Source organism: Wasmannia auropunctata, unplaced genomic scaffold (genome assembly GCF_000956235.1).
Source record: "Wasmannia auropunctata unplaced genomic scaffold, wasmannia.A_1.0 LD336106.1, whole genome shotgun sequence".
In the NCBI taxonomy this organism is placed as follows: Eukaryota; Metazoa; Arthropoda; class Insecta; order Hymenoptera; family Formicidae; genus Wasmannia; species Wasmannia auropunctata.
In genome coordinates, this window is record NW_012026784.1 from 1,604,210 (window position 1) to 1,626,661 (window position 22,452).

A 22,452-nucleotide genomic window follows, 5' to 3' on the forward strand; every position below is an offset into this window, starting at 1 on the left:
TAAAAGAATAATTTTTACATTGTTCTTTTTTTACAAAAAATCAAGTTTGAAGAAATGAGAAAAATTGTTCATATATAATTATATATGTATATTTTTAATCACTTATATATGAACAATTTTTCTCATTTCTTCAAACTTTTTGTAAAATAAACAATGTAGAAATTATTCTTTTAATTATTATATTTATGTTTCCTTCTTATTATTATCAATTTTGTACTAAAGAATAATTTCACAAAAGAAAGAAACATAATTATATGGACATATTTTGCATATAATTATATATAATTATATGTGGAACTTTTTTTCCCGGGCATATATTAACAATGCACGTGCAGATTAGTCAAGTTATACTTACATTAATACAAAACTATTTTTCCTATTATTTACGATACTTGAAAAAAATTGATATATTCGATAAAACGTATTTAATGATCGAAGAATAATGTGCATGCTCAAATTAAAAAAAAAAAATACCTTTTCATTTATTGCACGATCCACAGCCAATATCCGCAGTTGATACAGATACTTTCGTTCGTAATCCAAGGAACCCACTAAGCGTATGACGCCCTTGCCATTGACGGTCGATATGCTGAAAACGTTGTTATCGCCATCTAACTCCTGAAGGTAATACACCACTTGACCGTGAGCACCCAAATCGGCGTCAGTAGCTTCCACCGTTGTTAAGATACCCGGGCGTGAATCCTCCCGAAGTGTTAACGAGGTAGGATGTGGACGGAAAATCGGAACGTTATCGTTAATGTCCTCGACCAGAAGCAGGAGACTTTGGGTGATAAAATTTCCCTCCCCCAACCTTCCATCCGTCAATGTTAACACGAGTGCATATTCGTCTTTCGTCTGATAAAACACAACGGTACGTTTTAATATTAGGTTAAACCGGCCGCTTTAGACGATTCTATAATTTGTGTCAGAATTCAGGATGTAATTATGTTTCTAATTATAGTTTTATAATTAAATATATCTAAATATTATTTTATATTATTAATTTTTGTGTCATATAACAAAATATGTAAAACATTAAAAAAATCAAAATACATGCATATGCCAGAACACACACATATAAAACTATAAGTAATAAATATGATTCTATTCTAAAATTTGACGCAAACTGCTGATCGTTTAAAATGGAATTAATATTTGAAAGATGTATAAGAAAGTACTTAAAATATCGACATCGAGAAAGGAAGATCGAAATGTAAGAGATAAAATATAATTTGAGTTTGATCGATATAGCCTGTTAAAACTGCAGTACGTGATGATTATTATATGTTTCGATTTATACGAGCACCACATCATCGACGATAGAAAGTCAATTTCGAACGCGTTATTTTACGCGTGCTGTGATGACGGCTACAAATGATAGCTTTGCGCAGTGAATCCTCGTAAAGATGATGGCTAAATTACGTTTGTCTCCGCTGCTGATACTTAAATTTCTCTTTAATGGTTTGTTGGACTGTAATATTGAAGTTGCGATCCGAAGAAAAGGTAAATCGCTCGTGCAAAACAGAAATAAGTGCTGGGACAACATAAGAATTATTGCGGTATTTCTTCCTGCATTATCTTTACTTCTGTGTTGTTTTAATGGCTCTCACTTGACGAAGTTCTTGATTGTTATTAAGACGAGCAATTGTTAAGAATTAGTTTTTACTTCGCAATCTTTGATGTGATAATTTAGAAAATATCTTTTTGCCATAACTGCTTTCTTAGAATTTTGATAAATTAAAAATTATTCAAGCTAAGATTACCTCTCTGTCCAGTAATTTATTTAAATAAATGTTGGCTTCAGTGAGACCGAAATTTTCGACTTGAATCACATCGCTATCAGGCTGATCTCGAACGCCGAAGGTCAATACGTCATTATCTGGGTCGATGCCTCTGAGCTTGTAAATTAGGCTACCTGTAAATAATTTTTTTTATAGATTCATAGATTTTATAGATTCATTTTTTTATAGTATTTATGTGTTAGCAGTTATGTGAAATACAAATGAAAAATATGATGGTCATATAGAAGATAACGAGAACAAACTTAGAACAATTGATTGTGATCTTTTTAAGACAATAGAGATTATCCACAGATGAATTTTATAACTTCTTTAAGTCATATCTAACTATGAGAGATTTGTATGAAGAAAGAACGAAAGAAAAGCGAAAGAAGAGTCATAAAGAAAAGCCTTAATTTTCACAAGTTTATTCGCGTGTTAAAGATAAACGGTTTATACAACGGTGCTTGAAAATCGGCGCATTAAACTAGCAATAAGTTTTGTGATCCGTAACCAACCGGCGCAAATGTGCATGAAGACGCTCCCGTGTTGTTTCACTATGGATTAATCATAAATTTCTATTCAACTATTTACTTTTAATCAAAGTCGTAGCTATATAATAACACTTGCTTTATTATATGGAAATTTATATTTATTTGATGTCCACTCTTTAAGAATGATGTAGTCTTTTCTAAACATGATGCGTTATCCTTACCAATCGGAGTCTCAGACCCCTCCTTCAATCTGAGAACAATTTCTGTTTGTCCATCTATGAGAAATCTGGGAGGATTGTTTCTAGCCGAACAACACGTTAACAAATATCCAAATATGAAGTACAGCAATTCTATTTTAAACCGGCTCCTTTTACATGATCGTAACAGCCAGGAGGACGATCTCGTTTGCTTATCCGACGTCATCTTGCTCGAACGATACTTGTAATCGACATGTTCCTTCTAGAATTTTTCACTTCTTAGCGCTCTGAAATAAATGCACAAACATGCGATTCATCATAAAAAATAAGAATGTATTGAATAACAATTAAATAGGAATAGATTGATTAGTGTATAGATTGATAGATTGATATCTATTTAAAAGATATCATACTGCATTTCTAGCATTTTTATTGCATATCTTCTGCGTACATTTTGCAAATTTGGACATACATTTTATTTGTACGCGCGTATGCAGTCTATTTACTTGCTGCATTTAGTTTGATAAACTGGTAAACCGGTATTCACGCTGACTGGTTGCTTTCTCCTCGGTAAAACGTCGTCTTGATGCAATGTCAAGAGTATCTCGCCGCGAACGATCACGGAGATTAAACCGGAGTGAAAGCCTACCGGAAGAAACGACGTTTTCTCACGGCTCTTAAATTGTGCCGTACGCGATAATTAAAAGAATGATTTTCCCAGCACACCTAATCCCCTAGTACTCACATTATGCAAGCCATATTTAACAGCTCGGTCCTACTAGGATCTTACGAAATAATGATATAATATCGTATCCTTATAGAAGAGAAAGTGTTACAATTCGAAACGAGCTAATTTTGATTATCAAGAATAGGTATATTAAGGGGAGAACCGTGTGATAAATTTAAATTCCATTTTATGAATTCTAAGTGAACTTACTTTTAATAAAATTTCAATGTAAAGCTCTATAAAAAAAGTGTATAATTTTAATATTTGAAAATTATAGATGATAATGATCTTTCACTTTTTTCCGTAAGGGTCAATTAATTTTAAATTGCTTAAAAAAATCTATAGCTAAAAATGTTCGACAATTTTGAGACATTGTTTAACAAGATCTGACTGCAGAGACACGCGGAAGAAACGTTCGCGCTGACCCGTGCTCGTGTAAAAATTCTTCTTTAAGATAGTTTGACACTTAAGCAACACTGAGTGAGCACACCGAACGGTGCTCTTCTTGCCAACAGAGTGTATCCGCCACGCTCTTGACTTTTAAGACTCTGCTAAATAACAGGCTAGTGCGAAGCACTTCTCGATGTGCGGATACCCGTGTATTCAAATGTGCACGATGTGAGCTATCTGATTTCCAGCGAATAAAGACTGTAGCTTCTACACAGGAAAAAGTATCTCCTCTTATTCTGATGAGTATTGATAAGAATTATACCAGGTAACACAATTTTTATTTATACGATAATATAAACCAGGTCTTTCCGACTTGGCCTCAGACAATTTTCACGTTTATTTTCGAAGTCATTATACTACTCTGAAACATCACTGCAATTTCTATATATATAACTTTTCTATTTAGTGTACAATAGATAATAAACTAGTTTATGCAGTTCCCTTTAGAATCTCTCCGGAATATTATTCGACGTATTTTATTTTGTTGCGAAGTTTCTTTGCTGTTGAGAGTTTATCAATTGGAATTAATTATATATAATGATTCGTCTAATCTCTCATCTGCTTAGAAGTGTAATATTCGAATGCATAGCATGAAGAAGATTGCGTGACTGAAATTTTCTCCGGCTCCTCTTTACGACTGCACTCACCTTCGGGCATCGCGAAATTCTTCGGCAAGATTGATCGATAGAACATTTTAGATTCAGGATAATTTTATTGTTCGATATAATTTGTCGATTTTTACTTTCGACACAAGCTGTTGCCGTACCGGCAACAGTCACGCCGCGGCCGTGAGCATTGACCGAAAAGAGCAACCTGTGTATCTATATAAAGGAAGTTTTCTCTATGCACGCTGGCTCGGATAAAGGGGCAATAAGGTCGTTTCCAATGGGGGGGCTGTCCCGAGGTGCGTGACGTCATTTCCTACACCTGCCATGCATGCTTCCGAATGATAACACCGTCCGGGATATTGACATACGCCCATAATACTGTCTGTTGCCTGGCCAACCCCATACAGAATTTCCTTGCGTGACGGGCTCCCCCACACCGTGAATACATGTGTAAAGGATCTTCTTGGCGGGTGCGGACACGCCAGTTGTCTGGGATATCGAGACGTATTTCTTTTTCACAACGCTGCAAAATTGAGATAGTCCACGGAGAAGGAGTGGATAAGAATAGTCTCTTTCAAACAACTCCCGCATAAACTTTTCACTTTTCTAATTTGAATGTTAATTCTAATTAAAAGAAAGTATATATTATCTTGAAGAGATTACTGAACTTTTCATTATTTAATGTTATTTGCGTGAATTCGAGAAATTAATTTTTCAAAAAATATATATATATATATGATGCAGAAATTGTTAGCGATTCCACCATTGTTAGCGATTCGCCAACCGAAATTCGCCAATACCGGAATTCTCTGCGGTTACATCTGGTGTTACAACAATAAACAGATGCTACTGTGCGAACGAGGCATAAGTAAAATGAATTTCCTTTTCACACTGCGGTACGATGAGACTCGTGGGAGTGAAATTAACAGCGTCTTATCTCATCGTACGAATAATTATGATGAGATACAATGGCGTTGTGCGATTATTTAACGAGAGGAGATATAATTTCGTAACACTATCAAAGGATACATAAGCCGAGGAGAGTGATTGCATTCTTGCGTCACAAACATTCTCGTTTACTAATAATTAATATGTCGTCATGAGGAAATTTGGGTCAGTGCTAACAATCACCGATCACTATCCAGTGGTTAGCTTCGCTTCAACGTTTAATTTTGATTCCGTAATAAACGGAAGTCACACACACAGTATGTAAAGGCGAATCGCACGCAGGAGATATATATATAAATACATGTAACTGTGTCACAAATAATGTGTTACTAAATTAAAGTCTTATTATTTTAATTTAAATCTTTGCAAGTAATGTTTTTTTAAATTAGTTTTTATTTGATTTACAAGAAAAAAAGATTTGTCTAGAATGTATCAATCAAAATTTTATGGTAGAAATATAGTAGAAATATATATATCTTATTTTCGCCCTTTTGTGTTTCATATAAGTATAGACGAGGTATAACTTCAATTCTACTTCGATCGCGGAAAGAAATTAGAGGAGAGAGAAAGAGAGAGAGAGAGAGAGAGAGAGACCTTCACTTCTTACTGAAGTTTGTTGAAAATTGATTGTAATAATAAGTGTACGAAACGCGCCTTGCTTTACAGATTACAAGGCCAGTTATCAAAGAGTGGCTAACAATACCGTTGATTCCGCGAATTAAACTTTCAGTGGTGGTGTCAGATAAGCATTAATTGCACGTCAGATACGTGAGATTTCACACTGGCATAATTCGTACCAGGATGTCGACTTGTGATGGACGTGCTGTCTGTCAATGTCACGTTTTAAAAGTTCTGCGGAACTTTCTAAAAAATTGCAGCCCGCTACCTTTCCATGGCCAATCAAATCCGATAAAAGGGACAATTTATTAAAATGTGAAAATGAAGAGATAGCCATAGGCTTTACACCATATCTTTTAATCCTGCCAATGAATTTACTCTTGACATTTTATCATCAGAAATATTAGCAAGCTGTAACGTAGTAATTTAAATACACACACATTCTGTTGCTAATTATTAAAAAAATATTCAGCACACTCATTTTTTAATAGATGAAAAAAAAAACGAAAATCAGAACAATGGCTTAGATTGAATTTACGATTGTAAGTACAAAATTATACTAGTGTTTGTTTAAAAGTACTCACCAGAATTTTTATATGATGTACAACACAATGGCAGGAACAGATTTGTTTGGTATGTCTCAGCGATGAAAACGAATGTTTCTATTCACACAATTGTCTTATTGTAACTTCACGCTTTTAACATGTCGTCGGTGCTGGCGTTAGCATAATTGGGAAGCATGCAAATTGTGTTCGTACATTCAATTGTGTCAGTAAACTCTAAATTCAGGAATCAGATCAAATTAGTTAATTTATTATTACTGTTTTTCGCAATTATTTTTCACACTAAATCGTCGAATCGATGAAATAATTGATATTTCTTTTCTATACATTATCCATTTAAAATATATTGTGCAATGCACGTAATGCACATAATGGCGGGAATCGAGTTTATCATAATTTAATAATCAAATCACTGTCACTATAATTACGAACTCAAATTCTTTTTTTTTTAATTACTTTTTAATTTAATAATCACTATGTTTAAAACATTCACTCGAATTTGAAGAAAAATCATCTGCATTCCGCCATTAATCGGAAATGAAAATTTGCACGATCTAACTTAGTGAATAAAACTCTTCATTTAAACTCTTCTTACATTGCAAATAGCACTTTTGCATGTTTTGCACTACTTTTAAATTTAATGTAGGCAAAAGTAAATCGAAGTAAAATCGAATTCAATTCACGATCGCGAGATTAAAATGATGACAAACGAATTTGCATAGAACCGTGTCATCGCCCGATCGGCCGTGAGCGCGGCGCTCACCTGTCCGAGTGAGCTTACGATAGTAAACTGAAGGTACGGGCGAAGCCAGCGTGGTTCCCGTCGGGAGAGCGCGGATCGTTGCCTGGCATTCGTTCTGTGGCGTGAGCACTGACCGTGCACCAGAACACCACAAAACGTACGGTTGTTCCAAGTTAAATTCAGCCCGTCGTGCTCCCCGAGGCGTGCACGAGGGGGCTTTCCCCCTTCATCACAACCTCCGGTCACCTGTGCCACCTCACCGCCCGCAGGGGAAGATATATTTTGTGGGGAATAGCGGGGTACACACACACACACCGCCTGCGGTCCGCCGTTGATGGCAAAGAAACGGTAGCGCGCGATTATTAGCGCGATGGTATAATCTTCCATATCGGATATGCATGCGCACCAAAGTCGGATATAATACACATTTATTAATCTTTAAAACACCCTTAGAATGCGCGTGGTTTTTGTAACGAAGCTTTGTGAAAGGAAACAAAGTAATAGCTTCGCGAAATTTAAATTTGCGGAGAACAAAGGCGGTTATACATAATATACTGTAAGAATATGTTTCTAAAAATTATTTAAACGAAGACAAATTTTTATAAGCAATACAAAGAATGTCATAAAATGTATAAGAGTGCAGACTCTATTATAAAAAATTAATTTATACATTCTAAAATTAATAATTTGAACATTCTATTGAAGAAAATTAAATTTCATGTAGAAGGTAAAAAAACAAGAAATGCAAGAGAGAAAGGAATTGATTTTTATTTGTTAATAATACATGCATGCATAAGTAACATTTTATTTTTGCTTAACATTATATGAGATAAATTACTACATTACATACACATTAAATCGTATAAATCCTATGAAGATATGAAGAAACTGGTTTGTGAACTAGTTAATCTAGCAAGTCAAGTGTTACAAAGCTCGATCTGCTTTACCCGCTAGAGATGCTATCGATATAACTAGCGTTACAACAACTAAAAGTTGTCTCGTGGAAGGTATGTGCTTAAAACGTAAAAAAATTCAATGATCTATCGGGCTTAAATAATGTCTGAATCATCGTGTACCTACTGTGAGTTAAGTTCGTTGAACCTGACTAACCGGCCAGGATAGTCACTTTCAACATTGAACCTCAGATGTCGCATGCTGCTTTCCTGGAACATTTAAACATTTAAACATTTAAACATTTAAACATTGAAAAAAAAAAGACTACTTCGATTTGGGTTTTTTATTTTTGGAAACCATAAATAAAAATCAAATCAAATTCGTAAATGAAAACTTAAAATAAATTCATTAAATAAATTTAAAAAATACCGTATAGTTACGGAAGTGTTAAAAGAACAATAAAAAAAGTTTTTTACAATCTGTTTTTTTAATGGATATTTAAGAAATGAGTGATTGAGCTATTAGCATATTAGCATATTTATTCAACATAATAACCATCATATTCTTTCACATTGATTTATGTTAAATTTTACGATCTTTTACGATCGTTTTACGTCGTACGATTGTCATCAAATATTTCTTCTTACATACCAATCGTACGTTCGTGTCTCAAGGTCTCTCGATCGTTTCAGTCATGACAAATCTGTCGCCAATTACATGATCTTTACAAACGTGAAATCGAAGCTAGTAGACCTTGAAGGCGCCTACGCGTGGTGAGCCGCGCGTAAAAAGTTCTACAGACAAAATTGGAACAACGTATCAATGACGATACCTGAGAAAGGATGTCATCGCGTAGGATGATACACGGTAATAAACCGCGACTATGAATGTAGAGGCTCGCGAACTATTAAAGTTTCTACCCGCATATCAATTCGTTACTATAATTCGAGTATCGTTAACGTTGTTTTCTCTCCATGCTTGTTTCGTTTAGATTCAGGGATTTCGTCCGTAGAAAAAAAAAGAAAGTACAATTTACTATCATCTATCCATTTTATCTCTTTCTTCTTGTTTGTGTCTCTTGTCTCGTATCTTGTTCGCCTACTACACGCCTTTTAATTACAGATCGATTCTAGATTACAGACAGCTCAATCGCTCTTTGGAGTTTTAGCAACTGTTTTATACATCGTTTTGTTCACGTCTCAAAATCTCGATCCCATTGATGGTAGCCATTCGACTTGATACATGACTCGTCGAAAGGGACATTTAGCCCTGGCGGCGCGGCGCAGCTTAAACGAAAAGAAGACATAACTGTGCTTTAGTGTACGCAAGCAACTTTTCTCATTCCTTTCTTCTCCCTCTTCGCTCTTATCCTCGCGCAGCGCTTACCGTTACAGCTATCGGATGCTCTTTCAAGCGACAGTCGCGGAAGATAAGCACAAAGATAAACTATTAACGCGTAGCCTGGCTGAAGGTTCTGCTTCCCTATCATTTCTCATTCGCTCGAGAAGCGAGTATCATTAATTCAGTGATTGCCGCCATGTAATTCGCGAAATTCAAAGTCATTTTCAAAGTTCGCTTGATCGATATCGTATTGTCGTACATTTCGACGTTCACGCAAAGCACAGTCTATACACTTAAACACTTTTTTTTCCTTTCAAAAGTGTTTAATTCAATATCTCTTTACGGCGCTCTACAAGACAAAATTATTGGTCTACGGTCAATTAGCCTTGCAAGTATGCGTCAGATGTATTACTGGCCGAACAGGATGCCGCGTTTCATCGCCGCGGCGGTGACCGTCATACGATCTCATCAAATATTGCCTCCGGACCGCCCCGCGGGCTCCGAGCGCAGCGTTTTTCGAACGGCCTCCGCTAAGTATGCGACTCGCGCCGTAGAGAGTGTTGCCGATGTGTACCAGAAGAAGTGGTAGGGTTAAAATAAAAGACGAAAAAAAAGCAAGAGGAAAAAGGAAAGGAAAAAAAGAAATTGAAAGAGTGGAGGGGCGAGACGTCCTTTATTCCGATGCATAAGCGTGCCTTGGTACAGGCATTAACCCTCCCCACCATTTTCTCTCTCCCTTTCTCTTTTCCTCGCGCGCCGCGGCTATAGTCATCGGATTCTCTTTTAGGGACTGTGCTAAGACTGCCAGATGAAAGTATATAACCGGTTCGCAGCTGCAGCCAGTCCGGGAGACCTGGGGTATCGGCCGGTGTGCAACTGGCGAGCGCACACCACGAATCCGTGGCGCCAGGAACGGATTCGTCGCCCGTGGTCCCAAGAAAGGACACGTACGGACGTCTCCTTCGGATATCCTGTTTCAAAAATCCCCGTTAATCCTTCTCGCAACAGTATAGCCTGCGCCCAGGTAGAAAGTGCAAAGCGTAGAAACGATATAAAATATGACTTCTATAGGGTAGACAGCAATCTAGACTTAGAGCTAGACCTAGATTCACGTAGCAGGTGGTCTTATGACGGACTCAAAAGGAACGCGACGACCTTACCGTTTCCTGACGTCACGATAGTGCTGGCGAAACCTTTTTACATTCCGATCTCTTTAACTGTTCCGTTAGAATATCCTTAGCAGCCTGCATCACGGTTGCATTGTTTCGCGGTATTCATATAGTCGCATATGTAGCTGCAATCAAGTAGAAATATATTAAGATATATAGCGAGAACTAAACGCGCAACGCAATGCCTTTTTAGAAATCTTTTATACATTAAGCCTTCTCATGCAAGACTAATGTCTATATCTGTCATAAATGTCATGCTGTTATTGATGAACGTTTCGTGTGCGAAATTCATCTGCATCTAACGTACACAGGTAGCATGATCTTTCTAAACCGGATGTTCAACGCGGACGTTCTTTCTATAAAAAAAAAAAAAAGACGAACAAACTGATCGAAGGATATCCGCAAATCATGCGTGAGACTATGATGAGACGGCAAGAAGCGAAGAAAATGAAACGCGCGAAACGAACGTTATACAGCATGTTCAGGAATTGGCAAAAAACAGTCAACGTCGCGTTGACTGTCAGAGTCAATTTCTTCGTATAATAAAAACGGAAATTATTATTTGTACTTCAATATTTTAGACCTCAGTATTTTATCCCGCGATAATTGAACTGCCAAATGGAAACTTATTTTTTTATTTTTAAAGTACAAGTGCTATCGAGAGCCTCGAGATTTTTGCAGAGAAAAATCATCTGAATGTACGTAGCACATCGTTTTCCGTATATTGTGCAAACGAGCGACAGTCATAGTAGATGAACGCGGCAAAGTGACGGAAGATTCGAGGAGCCATGGGATAATCATGCACAGCGCCGCTCAGCTTATTACGTTTAATGATCTTCAGAGATGAAGCGCGCTTGATCTTCCGTGACGGAATAAGGTGCGTCCTCCGGCAGGATATTGTATCAAAATTGAAATAGCACATAAATATACTTAACGTTCGATTTACTAACACGCGCGGAAGTCGATCGTAATCATCGAAAATTTAAAAATCCACAGAAGCTGTCCGACAATTAATTCTCTCAAAGTAATCAATTTAAAATTTTGGAAACATATATTATTTGACAGATATGACTAAATGATGAAGGCTTTAAATATGTACATTTTATTATTATTTTTTTGTATATATATTTAAATAATATATTTTGACAATGATATCCCCTAAACTCCGAATAAGATTTAATTATAAAATAATCGGAACATCCGTAGAAATCGAAATCTAATAATAATTGCTTTTGAAAAACAGCATGGGTAAACACAATTGCATTGATCTTAAATATAAAGAAATGCTGCAAATGTAATACAAAAGGCAGCGAATTACTTCGTTCGTTAATTGTAGCCGATAAACGGAATAATTACAGCATGGTAGAGAATTTTTAAAAAGTTACAGTAGCAAATTTTTTACACGCTATCGAACGCGATACTGCACTCAAGGCAATTCACAAACCGACGGTCGCGAATCAGAGTACAAAAGTACGCTTGTGAAGAGCTGTCAGAAGACTCGAAGAGGTAATGTCGTCCAGGTGCTCGACCGACCTCTGCCGAACTCGCCTCCACCCCCTCTCTCATTTCTTTTTTTTTTGCTTTCTCTCTCTCTCTCTCTCTCTCTCTCTCTCTTCCGTTATTCTCCTTCGACTTCTTGGGCTCGTCATGACCAATCGGTCAATCCCCCCCTTTTTCCACACACAACGCGAGATCCTTCCTAGGACTCTACATCCTTTCCTCTTATCCGTGCGCCATTGGCCATTAGCGACCGCGCCGTCCGTTCGCCGTATCATCGGGGCCCCGGCGCGGTAAAGGGCCCCTCTTACCGGGTCCCGCGGGCCAGTCTTTCGTCGCGCGTTCACCGGTGCTCCTCCGGCCTCCTCGCGTTCCGGACGATGATCTGCCTCCTCGCGCGATCGGGCCATGTGATTTCGTCGGGCACGCGTGTTTCTCTACGGTGACTACCTGCGAGTACCTGCGTCACGTGGCCGACCTGGCGATAAGATCTAGTGCACGCGCGATCGGGAAACTCGACGTGGCTCAATCGCGGCCGATTCGCCACCTAATAATCGCTCTTATTCGACCTGTTAACGTTGACGGTGTAATATCGCGATCGCGTGTATTAAGAGGGAGTCACGGCGTTTCCATCACAGATTTCTCCCGTCGACATTGTCAAACGAACGACCCGGCAATCCAATCGCGGTGAAAGAGATTTCACATTTCAGTTGCATACGCCGGCGGTGATTTATCGGTAGTTGGCCTAGATACGCGATTGTTACAGATTGAATCGTGCTTTTAAAAGGATTGATCTCTCGACCTTGAATATTGGCACCGTCCAATGAATGATAGTGTCTGCCGCATGACGTATTTCTTTTTTATTTTTCCTGAAATTTGTGTCGCGCGCAAATTCCGTATACATATTGAGTGACTTTTTGAGTATGACTCGTTTTGACAATTGAGGTGAAAAAGATGTGCGTGACGTGCGTGATGGCGTACGAGGACGTATAGTATCCGAATAAAGTGGCAGTCTCTCTGGTTACAGTCATTCTCACGAGGAACTCGACATAAAATCAAAGTAGCTTTAATAAAGTAAAACGTGTAAAAGTTTTAGTTGACATATTCTCTTGTTATATTTCAAGTAATTATTCTCTCCAATTAAGCGTTTAATTTATCTTCGGAGACTGGGATATAAGTTTGCAAAAAATTCTGATACTCTTTCTCAAAAGTTTCTTAATAAAATTTTTCCAATGTTCCTCAAAAAATTTTTATTAAATTTTTCAAATATTATATAACATTTTTTAATAAAAATATTGAAGAGTAGTTTAATTAAATGATGCTGTAATTTAACTTTATCTTTTCGCGTCCTACTTTCTCGAGTTCATCCTCGGTCCTAAATACGAACGATAAATTAATAACTAATTGGCTGTCATCCGTTTAATTCAAATCCGTTATTATTCGTGTACGTGGTGTAAATATTAATTAAATGTATATTTCGGTGCATAATGTAATACAAATTAACTCTTTTTTGCGCAATATTTGTATACGCGAACCCGAGCTGTCTGACGATACAAACCAAACCAGTTGGAATTCCAGTTGCAAATGTCATATCGACTATCATATGAACGTCCAAAGGTCGACCAGTCTTTATTTCTTTTCCAGTCGGCGAGAAAATACCTCATTTAAATGCAGAAATGAGAAATTTAGCCTCGTAAATTTAACATATTCAGATCGACGACCGTATCCATTTACCTCACTTATTATTAAATTATGTGACATTAAAATTGACGTAAGAATATTCTGTTTTAACGTTGAAAGTCCTTTGAAAGTGCTACCGGTTTTTCAACGATAAAACTGAAGCTATTAGTCTAAACTTGGAAAAGGATTATATCGGGAATGCGGCTGGATGCATCGTGATTTTTGTTTTTTTCGAAAAGTATCGGTAAAGGTAACGCGATGGTGAAAAACTTTTCGTCGAAATTCGCACGGCGTGAAACGAGAGTGCAGTAAAAATGCATCGCTATGTTTTTTCACAGTGAGCTGAAAAACAAGTCTGTACGTAGCTCATTTTAAGTTTTATCTCGCAACGTATTCCAATGTATTCCTGAGAAAACGCAACTGCGGCGCCGACCAGATGGGAAGTGATGTATACTTATTATGGCAGAAACGTTCTCAAAGAGATCCGTCGCAGCTAAGGTGAATTTTATCATGATTCATTAACCGTTAAGACTCTATACGATACAATTAGGTTGATTGTGACACGGGAGAATATGATCGCATATGATATACTGCTAATAACAAGGGGCTAGAGAAACCGGTTAATTGAATAATTATCAACAATCAATCCGTCGTACACGTGTCTGCTCCAATTTGACGATCGTATCATCTCTAATTGTAAGATCAACCATGCGACAACAAAGCGCGCGTGAATACTGAGAGATGCGTGGAAAGGTATCGGTGCCCTCCCGCGAGTAGGCCACACGAAATCTCGTAAATGTGGCATTGACGTATGAAAGGCTTTTAGCTGACTATACAGTTATTCGTCCGAGAGGGGCCTTTTAAGCGCAAGTCAGACGGGGTATGTAATTTTCATGTACGATTCCTCCGTTCCTCTCCTTCCTTTTCTTCCCTTTCCCGACAGGCGGCTAGGCGCTACGCCCGTGACACGCACGCGGCCGCACGCTCGCGCATTTCGCACGGGATCTCGCGCGTGTGCATCGTACGCACTCGTCTCATCTCATTTCGTCTCGTCTCGTCTCGTCTCGTCCCGTCTCGTCTCGTTTTGTTCCGTGTACCAGCACCGGGGGTGCGGGCGTGCGCACGCTGTAGATGGAATCTTCCTTCGCTCTTTCTCACAATCGGGTTTCTCTCTCTTCGAGGAAGCGAACGGATATAAATCTTCCCCTCGTATCTCGCCTCGTTTCTCTGTTTACGAACTCGCTGCGTTGCCGCTCGGAACGATCCCGTATATACCTCCGCGAACACTCGAACAATCGCTAAGAAGTTAGAGACAACTGCCAGAATGTTACACTCAAGCGGAAGAAAGATTGCGCGGCTTCGCACGGCGGCAACTGTGTGTGCGGCTCTCCCGAAGGCGAAATTGATGCACTTGATTTCGGATATACGTTAGTAGCGCGTGTCTGCGGTCGCGGTGAGACGGCTGTTATCGCGAGAGACAGACGCAATATTTATTACTTTAATGAACGACCGATGCGCGTAAATATCGTACAAGTGAAAATAGTACGCCATGGTCGCGATATAACGCAATTTGTTAATTCGAAAGCGTTTCAGTTTCAATGGGTTTGAAATTTTACTTGATTGGCACGTTCGCAAATGAATAAATAATGGACTGTCGACAACATCCCCCGCGCGCGCGCGCCTATTCGCGCACCAAATTTTCCCGCCGCGTTCCGTCCCGACTGATATGCCCCATTATGCTTTCATTCCGCTTTGAAGTGTTCTTATTTCGCCTTTTTTTTTTCATTTTGTTATCCAACGCGTCAATCCTATTAAAACGCGAAACACGGAAAGGCAATTTCGATCGCGATAAAGTAAAAACGTTTTCGTTTGTGAAACAGTCTTGCGCCATCGGGGGTACTTTATCAGTGTACTCCATCAGCATCCCAAGTATCCACCGTTTCCGTTCGATAAACTCGGAGAGAGCGAGAGAGAGAGAGAGAGAGAGAGAGAGAGAGAGATTAATTTGCGTCCACAGCGGATTTACTAATCTCGTAGTTATCATAGATTGCATTTTAAATAAATCGCTTGAGAGGTACGCACAATTGTTCCCGTCATACACTCGATACATTGACAGCACATTGTATTCGTACAATGCTGTAATTTAAAACTTCTCGACGTGCATAGCCGTTGGTAAAAGCCGGATAGCACAGCATTCACCCACTCGAATAACAAATATTCGGTTCCTTCTATTCTTCGCGTTTTAACCATTGTTAAAAATCTCTGGGTTGTTTCACCCGGTCTACTTGACTTCTATTTTTTTCGCGTTAGCTCAAAGAAATTAGCCGGTGTAACGATCGCTTTGTAACAGAATTCGATTATCGGAGGTTATTAACAGCAGCTCTACTGACGCCATTTTGCATGTACATTTTTTTTCTTCATGCAAATAGCCGTCTATTTTGTTGACAATCAATACTTACACATTATATGTAGTGAATTATTATTACTATTCTCGTTTCTGCGTATCGTCTCTGGTCTCTGTATATCGTTTTCCTGATCTTCCAGTTTATAAACGCGATGGCTGTTGTTTCTGTAATAATACTATTGAAAGGACGATAATTTTAGAACTGTATAATCTGTAGGAATTGATAAACTTTTCGCGATTGTCAGAATTTAGCAGGTCGAATAGCTCGTGAATTATTTTGATGGCGTCTAACCGCCTGATTTAAGATTTGGTGTGCCCTTTCTAAAATAGCCGATCTAATTATCGGGACGAGCTCTAATCGGGAGCTATTGATTTTCGATACGGTCGACCCTTATGCGCGATGATTCGATTCCCATTCCGCGATGGCACTCCGAATCATTTAAATGCTGCGCACGTTTTACGCAACGTCCTTTCTATCCTGCGTCGGTATTCTCCGTCACGACTCCCGTGACGGAGCGCACGAAAATGTCAACAGTTACAACGTGACTACGCTTGGTAAGTGCGGCGAACTATGCAGGCTTGCGCGCGGATGCAATTTCATTCGCGATAACGTAACGAATACCCCATTATCGCCAGAAACTGACACTCATCTCACCTCCAGTCCCATCCGGTGGGATAAGCTCGAATCTAATCGGAGAACCGGCGAAGCTTTCAGAGAGACAAAGCCGTTTAATATCGATATCGCGGATAAGAGCATATCGCTTGCGATTAGCGTGCCTATATGGACAATTGATAGAACATAAGTGTAAAGAGCGTGAGGGTAGAAAAAGATCAATCGAGTATAATTAAGGAACTATTTTTATAAAACCTGATTACATGGTTCTTACATCGGTGCTCAGATATTCGTCCTGACAGATAGCCGTATATATTGATAGACTCCTTCTCGAAATCACCCGCGTATCGGCATGCTCGGAGCGTGAAAGTAAGTTCGGAGTCAGATGTCGTACGAGAGCGACAGTGAACACGACAGTGATGCGATACGCTTCTGGCACGCGATGGTTAATCGAAACTCCCGGCTTCCGCATAATATTTCGCGAAATTCAACGATCGGTGAAAGTGTTCTTTGCCATATACGAGAGATATACCTCTTACCGCGACGTAATCGGATTTACTGTTGAACACGGTTGACCCGTTCGCAATAAATGCACGTATAAAAAGGTTACAGCAGCAGTTGTCGCAGCATCCGTCGAAGGAGTCAGCCGATGTGCGAAACGTCCGTTATACTCGACGATAACATGACGTGGATGATAAATCGATTTAATGTATTTCCAATCTGTATTATTGTAGACTGCCGATAAAATATATTTATTAAAAAAATGGAAAAAGTAAGAAATATGAATAAGGATTCTAGTTTTTTAAAATGAACGATAAAAAATTAAAACTGAAGTATAATAGTGTTAAATATTAATAACGTCTAACTGACGTTTTAACATGAAACTGACTATCATAGTGATCGATATTGGCAGTGCAAAGTGTGTATATTAAAATATGAAAAATTACAGCAGTTTATTTTTATTGCTCAGCGAAAGAATAAATTATGTCAGTCTCCGTGCAACCGCGGTTCTCTAACGGAAGTAGAGCAGCCGCGATTCTCCAACGAGAGTGTTCTCCGTATTCCGACGAAATTAGGTACTCTATGATGCTATAGTGACGAAAATTCTGTCAACAAGCTCGTTAGCCGCACGTATGCCGCAATTTCGTCGGTGGATGATGAGAGGCGCGGGAAGAGTTGCGATTATTTCCGTCCGCTGGTGGCGTATGAGATAACGTGCGATTAATGAAATGTATATATATTACAAGGAAGAGTGAGCAAGAATTATTAAAGGGGATCATACGAAGGACAATAATTAATAATAATTGAGGAAATCGGGAATCATAAAGGAACGCTGTCGAAAATATCAATTTTTAGAATAAAAAGAAAATTTAGAATTCTTTATTTATACACGCATGTAATCGTTATTAGTTAATTAGTTAAATTTTAGGAAGCCTATCGAAGGAAAGTAATCTCGGTTTACGTATCGGAACAGGTGCCGCAAAATGGATGATTGCGTTATTGCGTCACTTGGCTGATATCTACGCGCGACGTAAGCGAACGAGAGAGAACCGCATAGCTCAAGCGGGATATAAGCGATCGAATAAAATAACCAATGTGTTTCGCCACCGTGAAATATATGTATCGTGGATTTATAGTGCCGTAATAATCGTAACGATTCCTCGCTGGCGGCAGCGCCATGTGCGACGGCGAGCGTCGTGGAGAAACGGGCTTTTACATTCTTCGATTGTCGTGATCGTTCAATCGATTTGTTTTTAACGCTCGTTTTAATACCTGCGCGATATTAGCACGGCCGATTGCTCGCGCTGGTGGAAATGCGGTAATTGCGGTAACAGCACGCTACTTGCGCGGCGCGGCGCGGCGGAATCGGTTTTTATCATAAAACTAGGCGATGATAAAAGAAATTATAGACGTACACAGAGTAACTCATCTTAACGTGCATGTATATGTAAAAAGTGCATGAAGATAAAAGAGATTTAATTAATCTCTGAAATTTTTAAAAATGAGATTTTTAAAAATTTCATACATGACTTTTGGAATTATATTTGCAACAATTATAATATTATTATATAATTTATATAATTTATAACATTATTATTAATACTCGCACAAAGTGTATTAAATTTGTATTTAGCAACAAGCTGTTCTCGTACAAAATAATTTTAATATATGTATGAAAAATAGGATATATGTATATATCTTTTGAATATGTTGAAATTATTTCGTATCTCTGCTTTCCAATACTGACCTATGAATAATTAGGAGAAAGGGATAATTTCACGTTTTGTATTCGTAATAATAAGAGCCATTCCACCCCAATATTTTTATAAAACATCCATCCCCTATGGAATTCTCTCTCTCAGTGAGTATTCCAGTCGCCCTTCTGCGCAGTGGCATAATAATTCAGGAAAATCCCAGCGATTCCGGGAGGAGATCCTCCCAGAGACAAGTTCGATGAAACACAACAATGAGAATCATCCGGGAGGATTAAAACCCGGATTATATTGCGGTACGAATCTACCGATCAAAATACTGCCAGCTAGGAAAAATTCGCCAGCGCAGAAATCACGGCGGAATCGTAAATCAAATGCATTATATTCCACTACTTTAATTCATAATTTTTTTTTTCCTAACCAAACTTTCCCGCTGTTATACGTATTGATTTATTTTTCAAACTTTATCGAACTAAACTGTCTTTAATCATTCGCGAATGTCTCGGGCTTCGATATTCTTGCTGTGGATTATGGAAAAGAAATATGCGTTCGCATCCTGTGAGCACATAATTGCGTTAGGTATCGTTATTTATTGTTCCACCCCCCCGGTGCTCTTATTTATCGTCGTGTTTGGAGGGTGGCTATTTTTATCGGCCATATAATCGGCGCGCGACACGTATACGTTTGACCAGGCGAGAAATACCCTCGTACCCGGAAATATGAGTCCTTCGACCTTATTTATAAAGGATTTTTTTTTCTGTTTAATTTGCTTTCTATCAACGCACAATATTATTGCAAAAATAAACATATGCCACGTTAAATCAATTCATTCGTAACGGTCAAATCGCTCCGATCAATCAAATGTTTTTTTTTTAAATTGCATTTGTAATATTGCCATACGCTTCCTACGGGGCCGGTAATAACACAGAGGAAAGGTGAACGAAGTCGATAAAAATTGTCTAGGTAGCCTTCGTGGAGCAGCCTCTCCCTTTGAGCCGAGAGAAAAGCAGTTCAGTTCAGAGCCTCTCGATCGAGGGTAGAAACGAAATTTTCCAAATTTCGTCTCGATGCGTGAGGGCAGGGATGATCGCCAGCCAAATTGACTATTGAAAGGAAATGGCGGACCTGGGCAGAGGGAGATAGGTAGGGGGTCGCGTTCCGGTGTACGGATGTCCTCGAAACGGAAAAAGGAAATTAAATTCTTGTCGTAGGCCAAGTCTGCCTTTATTGTTTTCCAACGGCGTGTGCGTGGCGGTATAGTTTTCCCGCTATGTGATGTCGTCGTCTGACGGCCCACCCGCCGGGCTGGGTTGCCGACCCTTCGGAGCCGCGGGGTTGCGTCGACGAGCTGATAATTATTTCTCGAGCGGGCGTATAATAAATACGAGATACATTGGAGAAAGCGTGAAAATATATTGCGTTATAGTATTAAGAGAATAATAAGCAGCAATTGTGTTCGTGCAGAGAATACTTGATTACAGTGGTACCAAGTGAATGCGTTCCTCGGAAAGAATTTTTAGACCTCATTTGTATCGCTTTTGAACAAAAAAAGAAGTGAAATTCTTTTTGTCGGTTAGCAGTAACGTAACCATTATTTAACGTCTCTGAAGTGTTCCGAAAGCGGAAATTACATCCGAGGAATCTTTTCTCATGCATCGCTTCTAACACGGAGTTCTTTCTGTCGCAGTACATGGGTTCGTTTCCTGTGGCGATCCCCGACATTGCCAGCCGCGCGGAATTTGTGCGCTCCCAATTGGAGATCCTCCGGGTAAGTGCTCTCCCCAGATTCTGTCGCGTAACTGAAAACTATTTCTAATTTAGCATTCCTCTCTTACGAGAATATGATTATTATACGAGAAATGACAAATTATGCCTGCGAGGTAACATTGTTTTCCTTCCGGGGTGGAAGGACGGCAAAACCTGCTCCTTCCGGTAATGCGCGGCAAGACGAATTATTCTAGCGCGCCTCTTCGCATAATAAGAAGCAATAAGATCCTTGGATAATGGCACGGCATATACCGGCGGTCCCATTTTCGCCCTGTTTGTTTTCCCGTTTTGCATGCATGATGAATTCACCAGTTTTATATTCAAATCGTCGCCGCGATCTCGACATTACGGAAGATGTGTATACGAGATGAGCGCGGTAAAACCGTATAGATCCTCTCTCGCTCGCAATCTCTCAAGATATTTAGACACCGCTTTAAAAGAAAAAAAAATCGTTACCCCGATCTGCTGTGATTTACGCTTGACGTGTGTAATGTAATATCGTAAATAACGACGCGTGCATAATGACGCCTATTGATGGGAGCTTATTTCCCATCCGTCCTAATGCCTTGACATCAATTGCAATCAACGGGCAAATACATTTCGTAATTAGCCCGAACAGATGAGTGCCAGATGGCAAAGGAATCAAAACGGTTCTCATGTTCAAGGGGATTATTATTCTAAGCCGCGCTATTACTGTATAAATCTAGTAATGACTCTCGTATATATACCCGAACGGATCAGCAGAATTTCGGCTTTGAGTTTCATCGGAGTTGAATATTTGTCTACTAGCGAGAATAACTCGTGCCAGGAAGTTCCTACTTAATCTCCCGAATGTACGTGTGCGCAGGTGTTCATGTCGAGCAGCCGTGCGCGTGTATGTGAACACGGCTGCTACTCTTTTCCCGCGATACTACTTCATTAGAGTGTACACACGCCACGCTTCTTTTTGGACAATTTTACTTGAATAGTTGCCAACGATTAAAGTTAGACGCACCGGCGTGCTTATCGCACTGCTGCACATTTCTTTTTCTTCCTTATGTGTTGCGAATGAGAGAGAAGTAAACTGTCGTGAAGTAATTAGCCGTATCATTACCGGTATCTCTGTCATTAAATCTGAATTATAAATTTATCAGAAATTTGAATGGAAAGATAAGGAAGCAGATATACCCTGTTGACACGCTCTTTATTAAATGTTAATTAGCCCGCTCGCGAAGCAGACCTTGAGTGGGTTATCGCGAGGAAATTCTAACACCTGAGTACTATGTCTCTTGCTAATTAGAACTTAAATTAATGTGACACATTCTTGAAAGGATAAACGCGCCTTAAAAGATAAATTTTACAGGAACGAAAGATATCTTTATGATAAACTGTCAATAGCTCGTCGTGAAAAGAAACGGAACAACTTTTAGCTTTTCGACTTATTTTATATATGTAAAAAATTTATTTTCGTGGTCTCTTATATGATAATCGAGTCAATCCTTTTTGCAACATAGATAAAATTGTAGATTTGTGGTAACCAAAATCGGAGGATACGAGCAATCTCCAATGTAATGAGTCGTAAATTCGACGAGTCACTTGCTTCCCCGTGTTCAGCGATCGTTACCACTCAATGCGCACTTTCGCAAATCGTCCCTATTGTTATACTCCATCGTGGAAGATCAGACTTTCAAAGAAGCGTTTAGTGTAACACGCCGTAAATGCGCGTATATCTCGTCTCACCCCTGCAACATTTATATTTATACGGCCGCC

At 39.0% G+C, this 22,452-nt stretch overlaps 2 protein-coding genes across 2 annotated transcripts in view; one reads left to right on the plus strand and one right to left on the minus strand.

Moving 5' to 3' along the window:
• LOC105451895 (cadherin-23) overlaps nt 1-7,220 on the minus strand; it is a 16,581-nt gene extending 9,361 nt beyond the window's left edge. The window contains exons 1-5 of the mRNA XM_011692619.1: nt 6,979-7,220; nt 6,405-6,599; nt 2,494-2,756; nt 1,764-1,915; nt 475-855 (exon numbers count right to left, since the gene is read on the minus strand). Coding sequence (XP_011690921.1) covers nt 475-855; nt 1,764-1,915; nt 2,494-2,695 — 735 coding nt within the window. The 5' untranslated portion in view covers nt 2,696-2,756; nt 6,405-6,599; nt 6,979-7,220. The remainder of the gene's footprint in view (nt 1-474; nt 856-1,763; nt 1,916-2,493; nt 2,757-6,404; nt 6,600-6,978) is intronic.
• Nucleotides 691-22,452, plus strand: part of LOC105451873 (tensin-1-like) — a 75,770-nt gene continuing 54,008 nt past the window's right edge. The window contains exons 1-2 of the mRNA XM_011692589.1: nt 691-721; nt 20,624-20,704. Of these exons, the coding sequence (XP_011690891.1) occupies nt 20,627-20,704 (78 nt within the window). The 5' untranslated portion in view covers nt 691-721; nt 20,624-20,626. The remainder of the gene's footprint in view (nt 722-20,623; nt 20,705-22,452) is intronic.